This window comes from Tiliqua scincoides, chromosome 1 (assembly GCF_035046505.1).
Source record: "Tiliqua scincoides isolate rTilSci1 chromosome 1, rTilSci1.hap2, whole genome shotgun sequence".
In the NCBI taxonomy this organism is placed as follows: domain Eukaryota; kingdom Metazoa; phylum Chordata; class Lepidosauria; order Squamata; family Scincidae; genus Tiliqua; species Tiliqua scincoides.
In genome coordinates, this window is record NC_089821.1 from 111,506,572 (window position 1) to 111,528,032 (window position 21,461).

Below are 21,461 nucleotides of genomic sequence, written 5' to 3' on the forward strand. Positions count from 1 at the left end.
TAATCAGTTCTGTAAAGAGTATGCTTGCACATAATGAGCATGGGTCCTGATGTTCCCTGGTAGGCCAATCTCTGTATAAACAGGCAAGTAGCAGGCTGGTGGTTCTTTTCTATCAGGGTCTGACTTTAGTATATGTAAATACTAGCAACATCTTTTCATCTCAGGTTCTCAGGCTGCTTTACAAGTAATGTATAGATGTTTGTGCACTTCATGTTGTATTTTTGGGTCTTGTGGCTATTAAAAATGTGGAATGTAAACACAGAAAACACCTTTTAAAATTGAATTGCGATGTCTAGAATTACTGTTGTAAAATCCTAGTTATTAGGGTGATGCCTTTTTTTGTTCCTGTGAACAGATGTAGCCTTAAATATGTTCATTCTCGGTCTACTAATTGCCATCTTTATCAGGAGAATTGTCTGTCACATGCCTCTTGGATGAGTAGCTGCCACCTCTTTCCTTCTGTCGCTAGCTCCCCAGTCCCTGCAAAGCCATAGCCACCTTTAAAATTATGCTGAAATGGCATAGTATCTGAACACTCCAGTCTGAGGGACAGCCTTCCCTTCGCTTGGACAAAAAAGCACTTGTATATCTGAGACCACAAAAACATTTATATGACTCAAGCAGATTGAAAGTGAACTTGTAGCTCAAAGCCTATTATTCCCTTAGCAAGGAGAAAATGCATACTTTGGTATGTAAATAATTTTAAATAAACCACCATTAAGCAGAATTTCAGGAGTAAATGTACTAATGCAAAAGGTGCACTGAAATCACAGCACTGAAGTACACTGGGGAGTCAGCTAGAAGTGTGTGTATGCACACACAGGCTGCAGTTCTAGCCAAACTTACCTGGGAGTAAGCCCCATTGACTATAATGAGACTTACTTCTGAGTAGACATGCATAGTATTGGGCTCACACTTCTACCAAATGTCCTTCAAATCAGCTACTTTTATACATGGTTTGTTGTCATCACAGGAAGAAAACCAGATACATTGTGAAGTTTCAGAAAAAGCTGTGAGACTTGACTGCAGTGTTGGGGATTTATATGTGGATCACCTGTCAAAGGTAAAAAAAAAATCAAAAAGTTATTTTTTAAAAACAGTGTTTTCCCTTTTCTGCTATCTGCATCATTTATACCATGATACACCATGTGTTGAATAGCCTTAAATATGTGCTTTTCCTGAAAGAGCTACCTTTCTGCATCTTACGATTCACAAAAAGCATTGCAGATCCAGTTGTGTTCACTCAGCACACAAAATACTTGTACTTGTAGAACTTGTAGGAGAAATAAAAGCAGAACAACATGTAATGGTGTCACATGCTGGTGATGAGGGTGACGGAATATGTCATCCTTGTTGGGGTTATTTACAAAATGCTGTGTATGTTGTCAAATGAGTATGGGTTGGGCATTCCTTATTTGTAATTCTGAAATAATTCCAAAATACAGAACTTTCTTGAATGCCAACATGAACGTTTTCACTTTTTTTGCCTAAAGAAATAAAATCACAAACTGTTTCATGCACAAACCTTGCTTCATGCACAAAATTGTTTAAAATATTGTATGAAATTAACTTCAGGCTATGTATACAAGGGGTATATGAAACATACATGAATTTAGTGTTTAGACTTGGGCCACATCCCAAGATGTTTCATTCTATATATGCAAGTTTTATGAAATACAGAAAAATCAAAATGCATCTGGTCCCTAGCACTTCAGATAAGGGATGTCCAAACTGTATTTGGAATAGCTGCAAGCACAAAAATGCCTAGACAACTTGTAGGAGAGAAGATAGGTGGCAATTCTAAGCATGTTTATTATTTCCTTATATTTATTTACCGTATTTATTCCAACTTTCTCCCCCTAAGGCAGCGGTTTTCAACCGCTGTGCCATGGCACACTGGTGTGCCATGAGGCTGCCTCAGGTGTGGTGCAGGATCAGAGGAGGCAGGCAGCAGCCGCGCGCCCACGTGCAGGAGAAGCGGCAAGCAGCACAAGCAAGCGAGCAGCCAGAGAAGGGGCTGGTCTCGGCTGCTTTGCATCCCACACAGCAGCGGAAGAGTCCGCTAAGAGCTTGCTCCTGCTACTGAGCATGACTCAGGCTGCAACCTGATCCTCACTTTCCTGGGAGTAAGCACCATTGGCTATTATGGGGCTTACTTCTGAGTAGGCATGCATAGGCTTGGGCTCTGGGGCTGCAATCCCAGGACTGGGCTTTTGGTTGCACTCTTTTTTCTCAAATACACAAGGAGGCAATTGGCACTTCTCTCTCCTCTCCTCCCCCACCCCCTTCCCCAGGCATATTCCCCCCCCCCGATCTCACAATCACAGTTAGCAACTCTCTTACTGTCCCTCCCCTCACTTGTCCGCACCTTCCAGATACAGAATCACTGCCTCACATTCTCTTTCCCCCCCACCCCCAGTTTAATCCTGCTCTTGTTTCAATCATGTCTCCTCACTGCCCCTCACCTGCATTTCTCCACTGTGTGATCAACCTGCCCTGTCTTTGCCAACACTTTCTGGCACTTTCAATAAGAATTTGAACATAGGATTTTTCTTCCTTTTCAGAAACCACATATACTTCCCTCTCCATGCTTCTTGTCAATTTTTTTGTCATGTAATGATTAATTGTATTAATTTTATTAATTCAAGATTAATTGTAATGTAGTAATTTAATGTAAGTAAAAAACTGGTAGTGTGCCTTGACAATTTTAGTGCCTCGTCAATGTGCTGTGAGCTGAAAAAGGTTGAAAATGGCTGCCCTAATGGAACCCGGGAAGTTATTAGGAAGTGGAACTCAGTGTTACCTGCTTTGAATTGGTATGATGAGGATTAGACCGATAATTAAGAAGCTACAGAAGCAGTACACGGTTCAAACACACATACTAATTTCAAGAGAAACTAGCAATGTATATCATATTCTTGTTGACAGAGCAGAGATGCATTCATTTAACCCAAAAATATTTCATTATTCTGCAGATGGATTTTAATTTTCTCTTGGATGCAAGCTCATTTATCAGGGCAGGAGATGATATCAGCATCAGCATTAATGCAACTTGGTAAATAATGTTTACTACAGATTGCTGTCTTGGACTAATGTTGTCTTTTGCATCTGAAAAACAGAACAGCAAAGTGTATTAGGAGTTACTAGTGCAGTTGCAGGAAAGCATATGATATACTTTGTGAAGTCTAGCATAGATCAAATAAAAGGTGCTTTTAAGGGAGTCTGTTTTTGCAAACAAAACAAACACTAGGTCCAGATGTGTTTAATTATTGTGCCAAAACCAATGGACTGGCACTCCCACTTGAACCTGCTTGGCTATTAAGATCACTGTTAAAAGATCCAGCTCTGAGTTCCCTACCTTCCTAGATGAGATTGGTGACTACAGGTCCAATCTTTGTTATACACTGAGTTTTTTATACACGGATTTGGCTCAACACGAATGGTCACTGCAAATGAGAAGGAATGTCCTGATCCCTGAAGAAGGGGAAAAGTACATCCCTTTAAAATCAGTTTTTAAAAAACTGCTTTTCTTACTGTTGTAGAGAGACAGTCATGCAAGCAATTATAGGTATAACCTAATTATCCATGGATTTTGTCACCCATGGACAAGGGCCCTTTAAATTAAAGGAAAACAGTTGTTTAACAATAGCAAGAGAGGACAGCAGGCTTGACAATCCATCATTTATTCTCTCTTCAGGCAGCTTCAGCTTCACTCTAAGACCCCTCCCTTCCCCCTGAGCACATGAAAGAAAGAGGTTCACTTTGCATTGGTGAACAGAGGCGTAGTGAAGCTTTTCTTTCTAAGCCCCTGGAGAGAGACTGATGGATGGATTGTCTTCTTGATAACTCTATCTTACATCACAAAGGTCAGCAAAGCTGTTTTCATATCACCTAGCAAAAGGACATTGTTTTTTAAATTGATTTGTTTTACTTCGATTTAATACAGACTCAACCTGTATTAGAGATTAGACTTTTTCAGTAGCAGCACTTTCACTCTGGAACTTTCTTATCAGTTTGCTAGCTGCCAAGTATGGTGGAATTTAGGTGCCAGATTAAAATTTAGATGTGCATTCTTAGCCATCTTGATGATTTATTGAAAGGTGCTGCATGTACATGCTAAAGAGATTTAAACATTGGCCTGCTCATACCATACTTTAGTACCAGATGTGCAGTTCAGAAATGTTTTATCTGTTCACCTATGTATATAGCTTAATGCTTGTGATGCTTTGTTTCTTTCGGCAGTGAAAATGAACAGGACACGGACATGCTACTAGATAACAGCTTAATTTTAACTCTGCCTCAAAAGCATGAGGTTGAGCTGATTACTCATGGGTAAGCAAATTCTTCTTTAAATGTACACAAAGGTGTTTATGAACAGCAAAGTGACATGCAGGTGGCGCTACTTAGGAAACAAAGATTGATGCTTTTGTATAGTTGAACCAGCAAATAGTTATAAAGTAAGGAGCTATTAGAGGACTCTTCAAAGGCAGGAGAGAGAGAGCAGGAGAATTTTGTTTGCACTTGCCTTGTCCTGACTGATGATGATGAATATTTATATACCACTTTTCAACAGGAGTAGTTCACACAACTGTTTACTTAGTAAAATAAATCAATAAATGGTTGTTATAGGAGTAGGTTGCCTACTAAACTTAGTTCCACCTTCCTTTATGTTGAAGTGCTGTGCTAAATATCCAGTCCTGAGAACTGTAGCAAATAGCACCACAGACAAATAAGGAAGCTCAGTGGCAGCAGATACATTGATGCTAATGATTTTAATCAAGCTGCATTTTACATCTTTCCCTTTGGACAACACTATCTATAGGTCTGTATCACCAGTGTCATTTGTTTATGGACCTGATGAGGAAAGTCCACCAGATACTTGTATGAAGGAGACAATCAACTTCACTTTCTATGTAAGAGTCATTTGTTACAGACACCATCTTCTATTCCCACTGCTTTTTTGAAACTTAATTAAATGAAAATTATTTGAAATTAGCAATCATTACTCCTCACTTTATTACTTCATAGGAAATATTTTTCCCTCCTAGGAAGTTAATGTGATTTCAAGAAATGATACATGCATTCTGTACCAGTGAGGCTTTACCCGCTGTGATTATTGCAGATGAAGTGCTTTAAAAGATTCATGGCACACAATTTCCTGAATATTTTCCTACATGTAAAGTTACTTGCTTTGGCACAGTTGCTTTGTAAGGTTAGGTGAAACAGAACGGCCACGTAAAGTTTTTTTATGCACCTCTTCCATAGCAGTGGAAGCTATACTTGCAATCAGTGAATCATTTTGAGAAAAGAGGTATTTCAAAATAAGGAACAAAAATGTCTAAACTTATAATGAAACTTCCATGAATTAGCATAACAGGCAATTTAGAATTAGAATTTAGAAATAGTCATGTCTGGGAGGTGGTCTGAGGCAAGAGGATGCCTCTGAAAGCCTCCTGGAGCCTTCTGAAAGGCACTCAAAAGGTTTTTTTGGGCCCTGTGGATTCTGTTACTCGTGGAAATCAGTATCTGTGGGGGGTCCAGGAATTGATCCCCGTGGACACTGAGGGCCCACTGTACCAGATTTTTGAGTTCCATAATAATAAAATATCAAAATTCTGTACTTTTTAGAGTTCAGCATTTTGAAGGGATAATGTTGAAGATTTCATATATACTGAATTTGAATCAAAATTTAGAATGAACTGTTGATTACTTTGCTCCTGAAGGTTAGTAATCCTGGACTAAGTCTGGCTCCTGATGTTGAACTGGAGATAAGGATACCCAATTCTTTCGCACCAAGAGACTTCAAGTTGTTCAATGTTCTTGATATCAAGGTATGCCTATTCTTGTTTCTGTATTCATGCAGAGTTCAGCACTTAACACTGTGCTTCAGCTTCCCCAAATATATTACAGACCTAAAGCTGCAGTCTCTTCTAATCTACATGTTATATTTGTGTGATTTTTCAAAGGCAGGCTCCATCAGTGGTAGAAGGTTCTGTTGGCAGAGATAGGTGGGAGCAAGCATTTGATATCTATGGCAATCAAAAGACCGGAAAGAATAGTGCCTATGGGCAAAGAGACAAGCAATAAACTGGATATCACAGAACCTGATGGACAGCAAGGCTGTCCAGCTGTTCAGGATAGAGCAGTTATGCCATGCATAATCTTTCACTTGTCAGGTGTGGCATGACAACCACCCTTTAGTGGACATTTTAGGTTCTGTTGTGGTTGCAAGAATACAAGTGGCCAATGTGCCTCACTACTTCCAGCCTCTTCTTCCAAACTACCAAGTAACAACCTCTCTGTACTCTGGGATTTCCCCTTTTTTATTTTCTGGCACAAGACACCTACTCATAAAAGCTAAATCAAACCCATTGTGCTTTTCAAACCTGGCTCATTCTAGGCATTGTTGGAAGTGAAAGACAAAGTAATCAGCTAAGTTTAGCCATAGATAAATCTTAAATGCTAGATCTGTTCCCTCTTTTTTCAAATCGATCCATATTAATTAATGTTGGCTAAACTTTAAGGATATAATACTCCAGTCCGGAGAATTCTATTTAACATTAGTTCTGTTAAGTGTTATTAAAATAATGAAATAGTGTAACTAAATATGTCTATAATTATGATCATCAAGCATTAGAAACTCCAGCTTTCTTTAGTAACTGAAAATCAAGTATAATTTTGCTTTTACATATTTCAGACAAATGATGGAGAATGTATCTACAAGAATTATACAAGAGACTGTACTCTGCCAGAAAAAGATGAAAATATACTGCAGGATTTATTTTCATTCCTTACTAGGATTGACAAGAGACTATTGGTAATTTCTCTATTCAATTACTTTGTTTGCAAATGTTATTTAAATGATTTCTACTAAAGACCTAGTGTGGCATCCTAAATAGTGCTTCTGCTGTTAGATGCTCCCTCCACAAACTACTTCTGTGAACCAAAGGAGTGTCTTTACTTGTAGAATGGGTCCTTGCATGAACAGATTGTTCCTTCTGATCACAGGAAAAACGTCCACTCTGCAGAGGGCGTTCCTGGGGCAGAAGTGCTAGCTGGGATGTCACCTCCTGTTATCCTTGATTTCACACTTCCAAACTAGATTTTCAGAAGTGGGGTGTTGCTACAAAATGCTGCAATATGCACATGTTCCTGGATGTTAAGTCCTTTTGGACACAGTGGGGCTTACTTCAGAGTAAACAGTACTTAGTTGGGTGTCGGTGAGAAAGGTGATATATAAGTACTGTATAATTACTGTTATAGGAAGTGTGTTGCAGAATCCAGTACTTAGCAGGCGGCCTTACCTTCTTATCACTCTTGAACTTGCTCTCTGCTTCAAATCTTCCTCCCATCTTTCTGCCTTCAATCTCTCATACAATCAGTTATGCTGTTCCAAATCTTGCTGCAGTAATATTGTAAATGAAAGTTCACTTGATCATTAGATAAGCAGATTTTTCAGTCCCAAACAACTGCATGATAAAGAATTTTACATGTAAGGCAAGATTTGGATGCATGAGTTTGAGCAGATAAGAGAAAGTAGTAAAATTATGTCATGTTTTCCTTTCAAGTCTGGAAAATGAGCTACAGAGGGACTAAAAATTGAGAACCACAGAGTTCTTTTCAAAATCTGTTGTAAAAATAAGAAGGAAGACTTTAAAAGCAGGTCAGACATATTCTAATGCTGCCCTGCACTCATGGTATACAGTAGCACAATTGTGTGTTTGATTTCTAACATTGTCCGCCTTTAAATGCTAATAACCAAAATAGAAAGAACAATATATCGAGTTCATGGAACTTCCCTAATAATGCCTGACCTTTAAGACTCTGAAATTGTAGTGATTGGTTATGGAAATCTGATACATCCTGCATAAAGAGGATCAATTTTTTCAAATACTGTATCTGAATGAAAATTAATAGTTCTGCATTATGTATATTTGCTCTGTCTCCTGAAGTACTGTATGAAAGATGATCCACTGTGTTTGCGAATACTCTGCAACTTTGGAGATATAGAAAGTGGAAAAGAAGCTGCTGTTCACATCCATCTAGAAGCAACCCCTGTGCTATTAAAGGCGGTAAATAATATTTAATCTTTGAACAATCCTATTAAGGTTATAACTACATGCATCAGACTTGGTGACCTAATTTGTAGCATACTCCAACTAGTTAAGTGCTTGTAAGTCCCGCTGATTTAAGTGGTGGAGATTTACGGCCCAGTACTATCGAGGATTGGGCTTGCACACACAGGAAAAAAAGTTTATAATGGCAGAATAGTTTTGCATGCTATTTTGCTTGTACTGCCTCAACCAATAGTATTGCAGAACGCCTGCCATTGGCCCAGCAAAGGTAGGTATGATGGAGGAGAGTGGAGTGGGGAGGGGAAGGAACAAAGGAGGTTACAGGCAGGGCAGAGGGTGGGGAGGGAGAATAATCGGGTGCAGTATCAGCTGCACTTGTGTGCTCCAATATCCTATTCCTGTTCATCTCCCTCACCGCTGCTGTTACACACTTTGGATTTATGCCTGCTAAACAGCAGGTGTAAGTCCGAGGAGTCCCCTGATTGGTTGTGAGTGCTTTGCCCAGAGTAAGTAAACAAAAATTGGCTTACCCAAGGAGACTTTTCTAACTGCCTCCCCTTCCATGGATGCAGCATGCTCTGTTGGTGCAACTGCATCGGTGTGGGGGGGGGGCATTTCAGTAGGATTGGGCTGTTCATCACACAGTTATCTTTTCTCACAAATCAATGGGGACCTAAAAGTGCTTAGCAGTGGTTGTGTCATGCCTGAAGTGAGATTTCCAACTCTCACTCACATGCATTTTTAACCCCAATTTAATACTATACGTTCTTTCATTTGATCCCTTGTGCAATATTTGTTGTTTAAAGTGTGACATATCTATTTAAAAACAGGATGTAGCTTCAGGACTTGTACTTCAGATAACAGGGAAAGTTTCAGCAGATAAAAATCCAAAAGTCATTGAACTACACAAGGACAAGCAAGCTGTACATGTAAGTAGTGTTAGACTACATTGTTTAGCAAAGGATATTGTTTGGAACTGCAAGTTGAAGATCTGAGTTTCAGAGCAAAACCAAAAATTTTATTTCTAGTTTCTTTTATGTTTGTCATGCCATACGCATGACAAATTATCCAAGTTATGCTTTAGTTTGGCAATTACCACTAGACTTAGCGATCAGGCAACATTTGAATCATTAGAGTTTGTAGTGAAGTGCTTGACATCAACCAAGTGAGCATCCTTCTGTTGTAGTAGAATATCTCTGGATTCTTGACATTACAAGAAAGTGAGTTCCATGGATTTCAGCAGAACTTACTTCCAAGTATGTGAAGACATCATGAGTGTTGTAATGAAATCCAATTTGACATGTCGTAAACTAAAGTTCTTTATTGTGTGATTGTTATTTAATATACATTTACATTGATAACGTAAGTATCCTGGTATTTCTCCCTTCCTCCAGTATACAGTCTTTACCTGGAAAAAAGTTTCACTGAAAGCAATGAGAATTACCATCCATTGATGTGTGTCATATGGTATGGTTGCCTACAAAGATGCAAGTCATATGTATAGGTGTGAGAGAAAAAGGGCACAACCATTGTAAGAGTAGTTTTAAATTCATGGATATTTACTGTATACTTACTGTATACTTGTTTTGTGCAGATACATCTACACGGACTGCATAACCAAAAGACACAATCTAGTGTTTTAATGTTATTATTTGGAACCGGTTCAGTAGCTGGAATTGTAGTTCTTCTAATTCTTAGTTTTATTTTATGGAAGGTAGGTACTTCAATTTTACTTCACATTCATATGCTTTGTGCCTTTTCCATCCCTCATACAAATGAAAAAGTTCTTTTTTCAAAGGCAAACAAGCCATGACTCATGATAAATTGATTCTAAAACATGTCTACTTTACATAAAGCAATTTAACTTAACAGTAACCCTGTTCATAATCCTTTGTCTTTAAGTAGTGAGTGTGTTGGGGGTGGGGTTAATCTGTATGCAGTTTGGCATCATGGAAAATGGAGAGAACTGGCTTTTTTCTTAAAAAAAAAAAAAAAAAAGTGCTACAGCCACCGATATCCACCCTCCTGACACATCCCCAGCTGGCTTTGATCCTCCTCCTCCCTGCCCACAGCCCACCCCTACCATCAACTTACTGGCACTGGTGGTTACTGGGTGCTCCAGCAGTATGTGGTTGCCAGCTATTCATGTTGGTGACCCCATTCTGGGCATTGTCGCTGTGGCTGCAACACCAGCAGCCTGGGCCTTCTATTGATAGTTCTGTCAGCCTGGATAGAGTTGGGCCGTTAATTATCCCTCTGCACAAATCTTCATTTTATTCAATATAATACGGTGGGCAGCCCAGTCCTGAGTTTCCCAGTGCCCAGTAGAACAGCAGAGCCAAAATGGTAACTGCTGTATTCCGTTGCACTGAGATGTATGCACTGAGAAGCAACCAAAGGAAAGCCCTAAGCCCCACAATGGAGCTTTACACGTCTATACCAGATATTTTGCCAGTGCAGACGAGAGAACCTCCATGTTGGACTTTTCAGACTGACATGAAGGATAGGATCCAGTGGAGAAGGACTCCACTGGTCCTACACCCCTCCCAGGCCTCTTCCTCCCCTGCCCTGGAATGCTTCCACCTCCACCCCAAATGCCCGCACCTCCGCTTAGAGCACTTGCTCCGGGCAGCACCAACTGGTGCTGGCCTGGTGCTCCCTCCTCCCATGGTGCCATAAACGTGCTTTATGACACATTTATGACTCCTAGTGCTGGCACTAGAGCTCAGCACCAGAGCTCAAGCCCCATAGATTAGGCACTTAGTCTGCATTTTTTAGGTCTTCCCATGATAGCAGACTTGGGATAAGCAAGACTTAAGATTCAGCATGAAAGATTAAGGTCAGCAACAAACCTAAAAGTCCTTCTTCAACAACAAAGAACTAAATCCAAGTGTCTCCGTTGAAGTAGGGGTAATCCAGATATGGAAGAAGACATGAGAAGCCTTGATCCTGTTGCTAGAGCTGTGCATGTTGGCACCCTTGTCAAAAAGTTGTAAAGGGAAGGAGTACTAAATTCAGTCAGTCTGAACTGATGCTCAGTGTATTGCTTTTTGAAGAGAGCTTTGGGCCTACACCAAGGCCAGGACAGCTGTTTGTATGTCTGCCCTTTTGCATCTAGTTGAACTTTCTCTTTAAACAATGCCATCTGATTTCTATAAATATTTTTTTCAAAGATGTTCAATATAAGCTTGGGAAGAAAAACACCACACTGAGGTATATACTTATTCTTAAAAATTACTGCAGCTAATCTAGCAAATTTGCATCAAATTGATCTAAGCTCCTGCTTAAATATCTTACGGAAAAAAATGGAACTTTAGAAGTTCTTCCTCTGGATGGTTCATGATAATTCATTTGAGAAATATTACAATTTAGTATCATAAGAACATAAGAACAGCCCCACTGGATCAGGCCATAGGCCCATCTAGTCCAGCTTCCTGTATCTCACAGCGGCCCACCAAATGCCCTAGGGAGCACACCAGATAACAAGAGACCTCATCCTGGTGCCCTCCCTTGCATCTGGCATTCTGACATAACCCATTTCTAAAATCAGGAGGTTGCGCATACACATCATGGCTTGTACCCCGTAATGGATTTTTCCTCCAGAAACTTGTCCAATCCCCTTTTAAAGGCGTCTAGGCTAGACGCCAGCACCACATCCTGTGGCAAGGAGTTCCACAGACCGACCACATGCTGAGTAAAGAAATATTTTTTTTTGTCTGTCCTAACCCGCCCAACGCTCAATTTTAGTGGATGTCCCCTGGTTCTGGTATTATGTGAGAGTGTAAAGAGCATCTCCCTATCCACTCTGTCCATCACCTGCATAATTTTGTATGTCTCAATCATGTCCCCCCTCAGGCATCTCTTTTCTAGGCTGAAGAGGCCCAAACGCCGTAGCCTTTCCTCATAAGGAAGGTGCCCCAGCCCCGTAATCATCTTAGTCGCTCTCTTTTGCACCTTTTCCATTTCCACTATGTCTTTTTTGAGATGCGGCGACCAGAACTGGACACAATACTCCAGGTGTGGCCTTACCATAGATTTGTACAACGGCATTATAATATTAGCCGTTTTGTTCTCAATACCCTTCCTAATGATCCCAAGCATAGAATTGGCCTTCTTCACTGCTGCCGCACATTGGGTCGACACTTTCATCGACCTGTCCACCAAAATTTCATCGACCTGTCCACCAAAATATCAAAAATTTGCCGACATTTTAACAAGTTTCTGAAATTATGTATTCCAGGTTGGCTTCTTTAAAAGAAAATATAAACATATCCCTCAAGCGCAGGATGGAAGAGAAAGCTGGAGCTTTATCAGCAGCCACCAAAATGGTACCATGGATGATTAAGGCGACAATCCCAGCCACACTTATGTGGGAGTAAGCCCAATTGACTATAATGGGACTTACTTCTGAATAGACATGGATTGGGCTCTAAGAGTTTTTCTGCCTGGCACCACAAGGATCAGACTGATCAACAGCACTGATTGCAAGAATCAACAAAATGCAAATCCTTGTAACGGAGATGTGAGTGGAAGAAAGATTACACCTTGATCTGCTTCCTAAAATACAAATGATAGAATCTTTGAAGAAAAACTATAAGAATCATCAAGGCCACTAGTCTCTGGCCTCAAAGGCAAAAACAAATAAATAAAACTAGAAAACACAACACTAGGGAAGAACTACTACTTGTTCAAAAGAATTTTTACAAGCAGTATAGTACTAAACATACTTGAATTGGAGTACGTAGCCATGAAGCAACCATTCCATGCTCCTTATTCACATTCTGTTGAGCGTCACTGTGCAGAGAATTAGCTAATCAAGTTACAAATGCAAAAAAGTAAAGCCCTTATACACAAGAGTTTTGGGACACAATAATAAATAGTACCTTCCGTTATTTTTTTCCCTTCAAAAATACAATAAGATCTTATTTTTCAATATTTGCCACATTCTACATTCAAGAGAATTGGCATGTCCTTATATATTTCATATATACCTTTACCTCTAGACCAGGGGTGCCCAAACCCCAGCCCTGGGGCCACTTGCGGCCCTCAAGGACTCCCAATCTGGCCCTCAGAGAACCCCCAGTCTCCAATGAGCCTCTGGCCTTCTGGAGAGTTGCTGGAGCCCGTGCTGGCTTGATGCAGCTTCTCTCAGTGTGACAGCCAACTATTTGACCTCTCGCGTGAGCTGTGGGATGAGGGCTCCCTCCACTGCTTGCTGTTTCACATCTGTGATGCGGCAGCGGCAGCAAAGGAAAGGCTTTTCATAGACCTTGAGCTATTGCAAGACCTTTGTTCATTCATAAGTTCCATCTTGAATATATTCATTTATGTAAATTTATTCAAATTTGAAATGTAAATTAATTTTTTTTTCCTGGCCCCCAGCACAGTGCCAGAGAGATGATGTGGCCCTTCTGCCAAAAAGTTTAGACACCCCTGCTCTAGACTAAACAAATGTGGTCATTTCTTGCAATGAATGTTCAGTCTTCTCCTCCCCTTTTATTCCTCTGGATTGGGGCTTGTGGTGGCAATTAAGAAGGCTATGTGTGCACGAGGTACAACCAAAGTGCCTTGGAACCACAGCTTACTTGCACACACCATACCCCTTTCCTCCTACACACCTCCATATAAAGTTAATCTATGCACCACAATGAAACTGCATCTATTTCATTCCCATGCAAAAAACCCCTTTAGATGTGTTATAGAGACACTTCAATATTACCTTTTGTGACCAGGGATACACTGTAGTCAAAATGGTTCAAAATAAACAATGTCCAAAGGGAATTAAGAACACGTGTATAGGAAGAAAAATGAACATGTTTTTAGAACAAAACATTTTGTTTTACACATACAGTTTAAAAGACATATTTTTAGGAGTAGGGTTCAAGGAGATGGTGAATTATTGCACTTTAACCCCAGTCCATATTTGAGCAGAAATTGTTTATGTTGTCATAGACAATACTTCAAAGCATTGAAGACTGTGATACCTGGTAGAAATCGTTGCATCTTAAGTTAGCCTTCTGCTTTCATAAGGAAGCTTTGTGCAGAGAGAAAAAATTACACAAGGTTCTTGTGCACAGAAATTCAAATAGAATCCTGACTTGTCTTTGTAACGTGTTGCACAAGGTGTCACACAAAATTGTTGGTGCGTCTGCATTTTATCAACGTGTGCTAGTATGATTGCATGCAATATAGTGCAAAATGCCACTTTTTCCCCTTGTGCATTGCTTAGGATACAAGCCTCATCTATGTTTACCATGCAAATCAATGCATGAATAAGTATCTGGTAAACTGCAAGTTCCACCCTTACTACATAAACAAACATCCCCTTACCCCAGAGATCTCCAGTGGCCAAAACTCCCCTGTGGAATGCAGCAGAAGCTGTGGTGATTGAGTTCTATTACTAACTACTAGTAGTTACAAAATTTTCACATACTATTAATGGTGATTGTCCAGGGACCAGTTGAATAAAACACAAATCATTTCATTTTGTTTTTTGAAATATTGGCACAATATTATATTACCAATGACAATTATATTGAAATTTTTTTAAGTTAAATGTATATAACTTCAATTATGATGCAAATTTTAGTTGTAAATTTCATTTGGTCTCATTGGGGCACAATCCAAACAGGTAGAAAGGTTAGCACTTCTCAGTCCTTGATTCAAATGGGAAGAGTGTAAAGGGTTTAAATAAGTATGTTCTTAAATGTTTAAATCAGCAGTTCTCAAACCTTTCGGTCTTTGGAGTCCTTTGCATTTCTAAATGGAAGTCTTAGGGACCCCCACCAGCCCATGAGCAGCATCTCGGGGATGCCTGAGGGCCAGTGCATGGGTGAAGTGGTGTATCACTGAGCAGTGGCAGCTACTTGTGGTATTCTCATTGAGCCCCTGAAGAGGTATCGGGGTTCCTAGGAGCACACTTCGAGAAACACTTATCTAAATACACATTTTGAGGTTTTGGTAATAGTGCACACTTGTTTCACTAAGGGCACAATCCTAACCCCTTATGTCAGTGCTTTCCAGCACTGTCATGACAGTGCATCTCTGAGGTAAGGGAACAAACATTCCCTTACTTTGAGGAGGCCTCCATGAGTGCCACCCAACTGCAGGATGCAGCACATGTCCCATTGGCACCGCTATGCCAGTGCTGGAAAGCACCGACATAAAGGGTTAGGATTGTGCCCTAAAAGACTGATGTTTAATCTACTAAACATTGGTTGACTGCTCTTGTTGCATTTTGTCCTATACCCCTCACATTAATTAATCTTGCAATTTGTCAACTTGAGAAATCACTGTGAAAGTATTGTTCAGTGAGTTACAGCCCAATCCTGAGCTGCACGGGGCTGCCGCGGCACCAAAATAGCTACCATGGCATCCTGAGTGTAACCAGGCAGCAGCTCCTCAGAGGAAGGGGATACTTGTCCCCTTAGTAAGGGAAGCAGCCCCACAATGAGGCTCCTTAACTCTGCATTGGCTATTTAGCCAGTGGAGGGTCAAGCAGCCTCAGCCCAACATAGGGCTCCAGATCCCACCCCCCTCCCACCCCAATCCCTTCCCCTGCCACACCTTCCCCCCACCCTCTGCCTGCTCCTACCCCCACACTCCGACTTACCTCTCCACCACCAGGCGCTTCCCATGGAGTGCCTGGCAGCAGATTGCTGGCCTCCAACCAGCGCTGTGCCAGTGGAGATCGCACTGGGCTGATGCTAACCCCCGCAAACATGCCTTATGGCACATTTGTGACAGTGCACACCAGTGGTGAGCTGGCATGCAGTGCATAGGATTGGGCCCTTAATCACCTTAAGAAAGGGATGATGTCTTCGGAAATGGTTCTGTGCCCATCATGCTGTCCCACTGCAAACATTTCAGGTAGTATTTCAACCTAGTATTTGGCATTTACTTGGCCTTCCTTTGTTTCTATGAGAGTAAACAATTGATGTGATCACAGTTGCAGCAGAAGGCTGTGTACCTGTTGCAGCACTCACAGAGCCTTATGCTAGGAGTGGTCAGCATTCCAGCAGGACTTGTTACCTTTTGGCAGGAATGAAGGAGTGGCTGAACTGAGCAGAATTTTAGGAAGACAAAGATCTTGTTCTATCCCTCTTCTAATGGCATTGTTGGAACTGTGTCCCAGTGCACAGATTATTCTCTGCAGGAGCAGTCTGCATGCATGATCATCCATGGAAAAGACAAGTTTGAACTATGGGAAGGGAGGCAGCAGGTATAGTAAGTTTTGGAAGGGGCCCAGGTTTTTTTCAGTTTAAGAAACACTGAATGAGATGGTGTGAGTGTAGCTTAGCTCATATAATGCTGGGTGCTGAACGAAGTTTCCATGGAATGAAGATGTACACAAAACACTGGATAAACCAGACCACAACAGATTAAAAGGGATGAGAACTCTGTAAATTTCTAAAATCCATTACAGTACAGAAAGGTCACTATTGGGAATGAGGTGGAGTTAAACCAGCCTGCTTCTATCGCTGCATGGCACAATTCCACCTTGGCTGTGAGCCTCTGAACATCATCCATGCTGATGGCAACTAGGTAAAGAGGCAAGCTGAAAGTGGCAGTTCTACAGGTGGAGCCTGTTTCTCTGGATTTTCATTCACGGATCTGTCTCAACACAGGTCCCCTGGACCCACACTGAGCCTGACTGGGCTCCACCTGAGCCCTCTGAAGGGGCCAGGCACTGTGCTCTGATTCCCTCCCGAGGGCTTTCTGAAGCCTGCAGAGGCCGTACCTGTCTCAGAGAGGCACAAAAACACCACTTCCGGATTAACAAACAAGACAGGAAGTGATGTTTTTCACCATATAAGGCATTCTGAGGCCTGGAGAGCCCTCCAAAGCACAGTTCCGGTCCCCTTGGAGGGAGAAAGGTGGGAAATCGCAGATTTGATTATCCACAATTTTTGGTATCAGAGAGGGGTCCGAGAGCAGATCCCTCATGGATACCAAGCCCCCACGTGTAATTTGTCTCAACATAGCATTTTTTCCAGTGAACAGTTGCTAGGCTGGTGTGTTTTTTTTATGATTTGTGAGTCCTTTTGAGACATGGAAACATCTTTCATTTAGTTTGATAAGTAAACAGCTTTGTAAATTTTTTGGTTGAAAAAACATAAATATTTTTATTAATAAATGTTAATGGTTCCACCAGGCAACATCTTAGCCATGTCACTTGTTAAGTAGTGCCCCCATCACCTTTCAGGTCACCATGCCACAACATGCAGGTTCCAGTTTCTCCTAGACCCATTACTTTGGAGATTAATCTGAGTAATTCCCCTCACCCTCCCAACAGCTGCATCAGTATGCTAGCCGATGTTTCAAATTCTACTCTTCCCCCCTTAAACTACACCATCTTTGCATGTAAATCTGACCCAGCACATAAAACAGTAACATTCTGCACTGTAAATCAGAGTGGGCAAAAGAGACTTTTGTTTCCAAGACTGAAAGGGAGAAAAATGTCCCAGTTATCTATCAAAAATGTGACCAGCTGGACCTGTCTTGCAATTCTTGACCAGGACCTGCTCCACCTATGTGTGCCCAGAAGGAGGGTATTCCAGCTTAAATATGCCACCTCCCATTGGCCTTGTTGGAAGGGGAAAGGGCATGTCAGCACAGCTATTCTCCACTACTCACTTCTTCCACTGAGAGCTTTGTACATAGCTGCCCCCAGTTCAGTGAAGGAGAGAGTCAGAGCACAATAATCGCATCTGCAGTTCCTTTGCAGTTGCAGAAACTATAAGAATGTTTTCCTGTAAATGGATCATCATTTCTTGATGATGCAATATTAAACATATTTAAGGCAAGGACATATGCTTTTCTTATAATATGGCAGGAGTCTCCAAGCTCCAGCCCAAAGTGTGCCATGATAATAATCTCAGGTGTGGTGGTGGCAAAGCAATATGGTATAATTTAACATTTTGCTTTGATCCATCTAGCCATATATATATATATATATATATATATATATATATATATATATATATATATATATATATATATGCATATGCATATGCATATGCATATGCATATGCAACTGCATATGCATATGCAACTGCAGGCATCTGAGCAAGTAGCCTTAGCTGTATAGGGATCTATATAAGCAAATGGGTGCTACATTTGCAGTTCCTCTTTCCAATCCAGCATTTTGTAAGAATGGAGCCCATCAGCTGTTTTGAAAGAGGAGTGATAGGCTGGTTTTAGTCTCTTCCCAGCCACTCTTGTTAATACTGTTTTTTTTTTTAAACTATGTTGCACTTGTGAACAACTTATTCACAATATTGTTTATATTTTTTAAGCTATTTGATTATGATTCTACAATGAATGTAAATGGAAGTTCTTAATGCAACATTAGAGCTTTTTGTATATTTTTTGTACATTAAGGCTGAATAATTCTAAAAATGTAAGTATGTTAGTCAAGTGAAATAAAACAGCAAAAAGAGATGGAATTGGTTCCTGTAATTTTCTAACTATGTTGTTGAAACACTTCCTGTTGAAAAAGTTATTGCATAACACCACACAATGTCTATTACATCTTTATTGGAAATATACACAAGATAAATTATAAAATGAGTCTTGATTAACAATGGAATTTGATAACACCTTTTAAATCCAATATTAAAAATATCCTAGTTTGGTTTGCTACAAGCCTTTTTTTTTAGCACCTGAAGTAGATTTAAGTTTAACCAAAATCTAGTAGGTTTAAACTTAAAGTAGATTTTTGTTTAGCTTTTCTTTAATCTCTTAGAACAGCTTCTTTATCAATTTAACAGGGAATACACATTGGATTCCTAGATTTTTTGAATGTAAAATATCTACTTAGCCATTCCTCAATATTAATGAAGACTGTTTATCAAAAGAAAGAGTCCAAAATATTAAACCATTGTGCAGGGTTGACACACTGGAGAGGCTGACACTGACAGGGATTTATCTAATCCATGCTCAATTTTCACCCTACAAAATTTTACGGTATGCAACTGAATAAAAAGATACAAACATGATTTTGTTGCAAAATACAGAACTTTTCTTCATAAATTGCTTCTAACGACAGCTGCATGATCCTTTCGGATTATCCACTATATCAACACTCACTCCATATAAATTGATCAATTGAGAATGTACCCTGAAATTGAGAGGGGGGGGGGGAGAAGAATTACCACTTTTGTAGTATTACTGTGACATTTTTTCTGAACACAGCTAGTCAGGAAAGATCAATTAAACAAATTCTTAACAGAAAGTTTCTGAACTATATTATAATAGTTATCTTATAACCTTCCTAGATGGCATGTCTTTAAATTTCTTGTGGTAAATACATGTGAAGCAATGTAAAATGAATGTTTTGATCCTGCGAAAAGCAAGGTGAGTCAAATGAGCTGAGCTGTAACACAGATACTAAATTCTGAATGTGAAAAGGCAACTGTTGAGAATTTGAGAACAATGGTGTTTGTTCTTCATAAGGTATTAATGAACATGGATTAGTTAGAATTGGTCTGGTTTCCTTAACATTTCCCTGACAATTTGGAATCAATCTCATTTTGGATTTGTTGGGTTCCTTAAATTAAGCTTAAAGGGTTGGCAATCACAGTACAACTAGAAAGAAACTTAAGAGCCCAATCCTAACTATGACTAGTCCAGTGGTTTACAACAGTAGAACAGGGTTTTGCTGTCATAAAATGGTTGTTGATGGCATGTGTAAAATACTGTCGATGACAGCATTTTGTGAGCACCATTGCAAGAGGAGGCGGTTCTGTAGCCAAATGCTCACTGCTCCCACTGCAGCTAGTAAGCCAGCAATGTGGGCAGAACATGAATAGAATGGGGTGAAGAGGAATGGAGGTGGGTCTCAGAGGGGTGTGGAAGACTCTCCCAGCACCACCATCAGCTGCTCTCTGCTGCTGAGCTGTACTGAAGTGTCACTGCGAAAAGAGTGGCCCACCTGATAATTGGGCTTTCCCATATTATCAAGGTGCATATTTTCTCTTCTGTCATTTGCAGCCAATAAGTTCCTAATTGAAAAAAGAACTTGTGTATGGTCATGACCAGGTTAATGACACCAGTTCCTGCTTAATGGCATCACTTCTGGCTCTCAGCAGGCATCATGAATGCTATTTGGCCTGCTGTATGAAATGAGTTTGGCACCCCTACCCTACATGATTTATATCTTCTGATTAAAGAAAATGTGTTGGCCTATATACAAATGTGACTGAAAGGCAGAAATAAAGCAGAAAAGGTAGCGTATAGCCATGCAGAAGTATCCAGCTACTTGTATCATTATGGGTTTAGAAACAGAGAACCTCCTCAAGCACTCTAGTACTGTCATTGTTCCATTACAGAGAAATGAGGAAGAATTCCAGAGTTGTTTCCTTGGTGGAGTCTGCTGGGCAGGTTGCTATCTGGTGTGTTCTCTTCTGCTATTTGCTATTCATCATAATACGTACTAGCTGAAGAAAGAATTGTGTAGGAGCCCAGCAGGGAATTATGCTGTGACATTCTGCATGCACTTTCCAAGATTCTCAGGTCTGTATAGAACTTGGAGCAGAAGTGCAGGGTTTAGGTAAACCTGAGCAAGGTTTTACTTAAGCTTGCTGGTTCTCAGATGCAGAGTTCAGATATGTGAAATATTTACATAAAAATCAAAAGAAACCACTAACACAAATTAGCAGGGATGGGAACGCAAGTCACATGACTAGAGTCTGAGTTGCAAAAACGTGTGTTTTGCTGACTTGTGTACACTCAAGTCAGGTGTGTCACTGACTTGGGCACCAACTCGAGCCACTGACTCAGAAATGAGTCCTCACATGTGCAAACTCAAGTCTGTCTGCGTCTGGGTGTGCTTACTTATTTCTTTTCAGTGCATCAAACACCTCATGGAGCCATAACTCAGGCCAGGCAAGCAGAGGCAGGAAAATTCCAGCTAGGAGGCAAGGTAGGGTTAATGTTAAGCCTAATGTTAAGCCTAAAGCCGTTCTTGCCTTAGGATTGGCTGGAGGGGGGAAAGGGAGATGGGGAAGCCAGGAAGCAGATCCTCATGGCTCTGGCCATTAGCTGGGAAGAAGCTGCCTCATTGAATGATAGGCAATGGGGCTACTTCTGAGTAGAGCTGAAAGAATTAGGTCGCACTCTTAACATAAGTCTTCCAGCAGCTTCTGCGTGACCCTTCTCCCACTTGCTGTTTCTGTCCCCTCCCACTGTCTGCCCTGCCAAGCTTGGAAACTTCCCAGTCCCTTTTGGTTCATGCCGTGGCATGCCTGACCCTGGTGTGCCTGACCCAAAAGACACTGACTTGAGTCAAAATGACTTGGGAATTTGGGGGGGGGGGGTCAGCAAAGGGCACCCACCAGGACTCATACCCAAGTTAAGGGGGGCCAGAGACTCAGGACTTGACTT

General features: G+C 40.7%; 2 protein-coding genes across 2 annotated transcripts in view; one reads left to right on the plus strand and one right to left on the minus strand.

Moving 5' to 3' along the window:
• ITGA4 (integrin subunit alpha 4) overlaps positions 1–12,739 on the plus strand; it is a 55,085-nt gene extending 42,346 nt beyond the window's left edge. The window contains exons 19-28 of the mRNA XM_066635138.1: positions 974–1,063; positions 2,976–3,055; positions 4,243–4,332; positions 4,823–4,913; positions 5,724–5,831; positions 6,698–6,817; positions 7,953–8,072; positions 8,906–9,004; positions 9,670–9,789; positions 12,316–12,739. Coding sequence (XP_066491235.1) covers positions 974–1,063; positions 2,976–3,055; positions 4,243–4,332; positions 4,823–4,913; positions 5,724–5,831; positions 6,698–6,817; positions 7,953–8,072; positions 8,906–9,004; positions 9,670–9,789; positions 12,316–12,420 — 1,023 coding nt within the window. The 3' untranslated portion in view covers positions 12,421–12,739. The remainder of the gene's footprint in view (positions 1–973; positions 1,064–2,975; positions 3,056–4,242; positions 4,333–4,822; positions 4,914–5,723; positions 5,832–6,697; positions 6,818–7,952; positions 8,073–8,905; positions 9,005–9,669; positions 9,790–12,315) is intronic.
• Positions 12,740–19,115: 6,376 nt separating this feature from the next.
• Positions 19,116–21,461, minus strand: part of CERKL (ceramide kinase like) — a 54,942-nt gene continuing 52,596 nt past the window's right edge. Inside the window, exon 13 of the mRNA XM_066638855.1 lies at positions 19,116–19,197. Coding sequence (XP_066494952.1) covers positions 19,116–19,197 — 82 coding nt within the window. The remainder of the gene's footprint in view (positions 19,198–21,461) is intronic.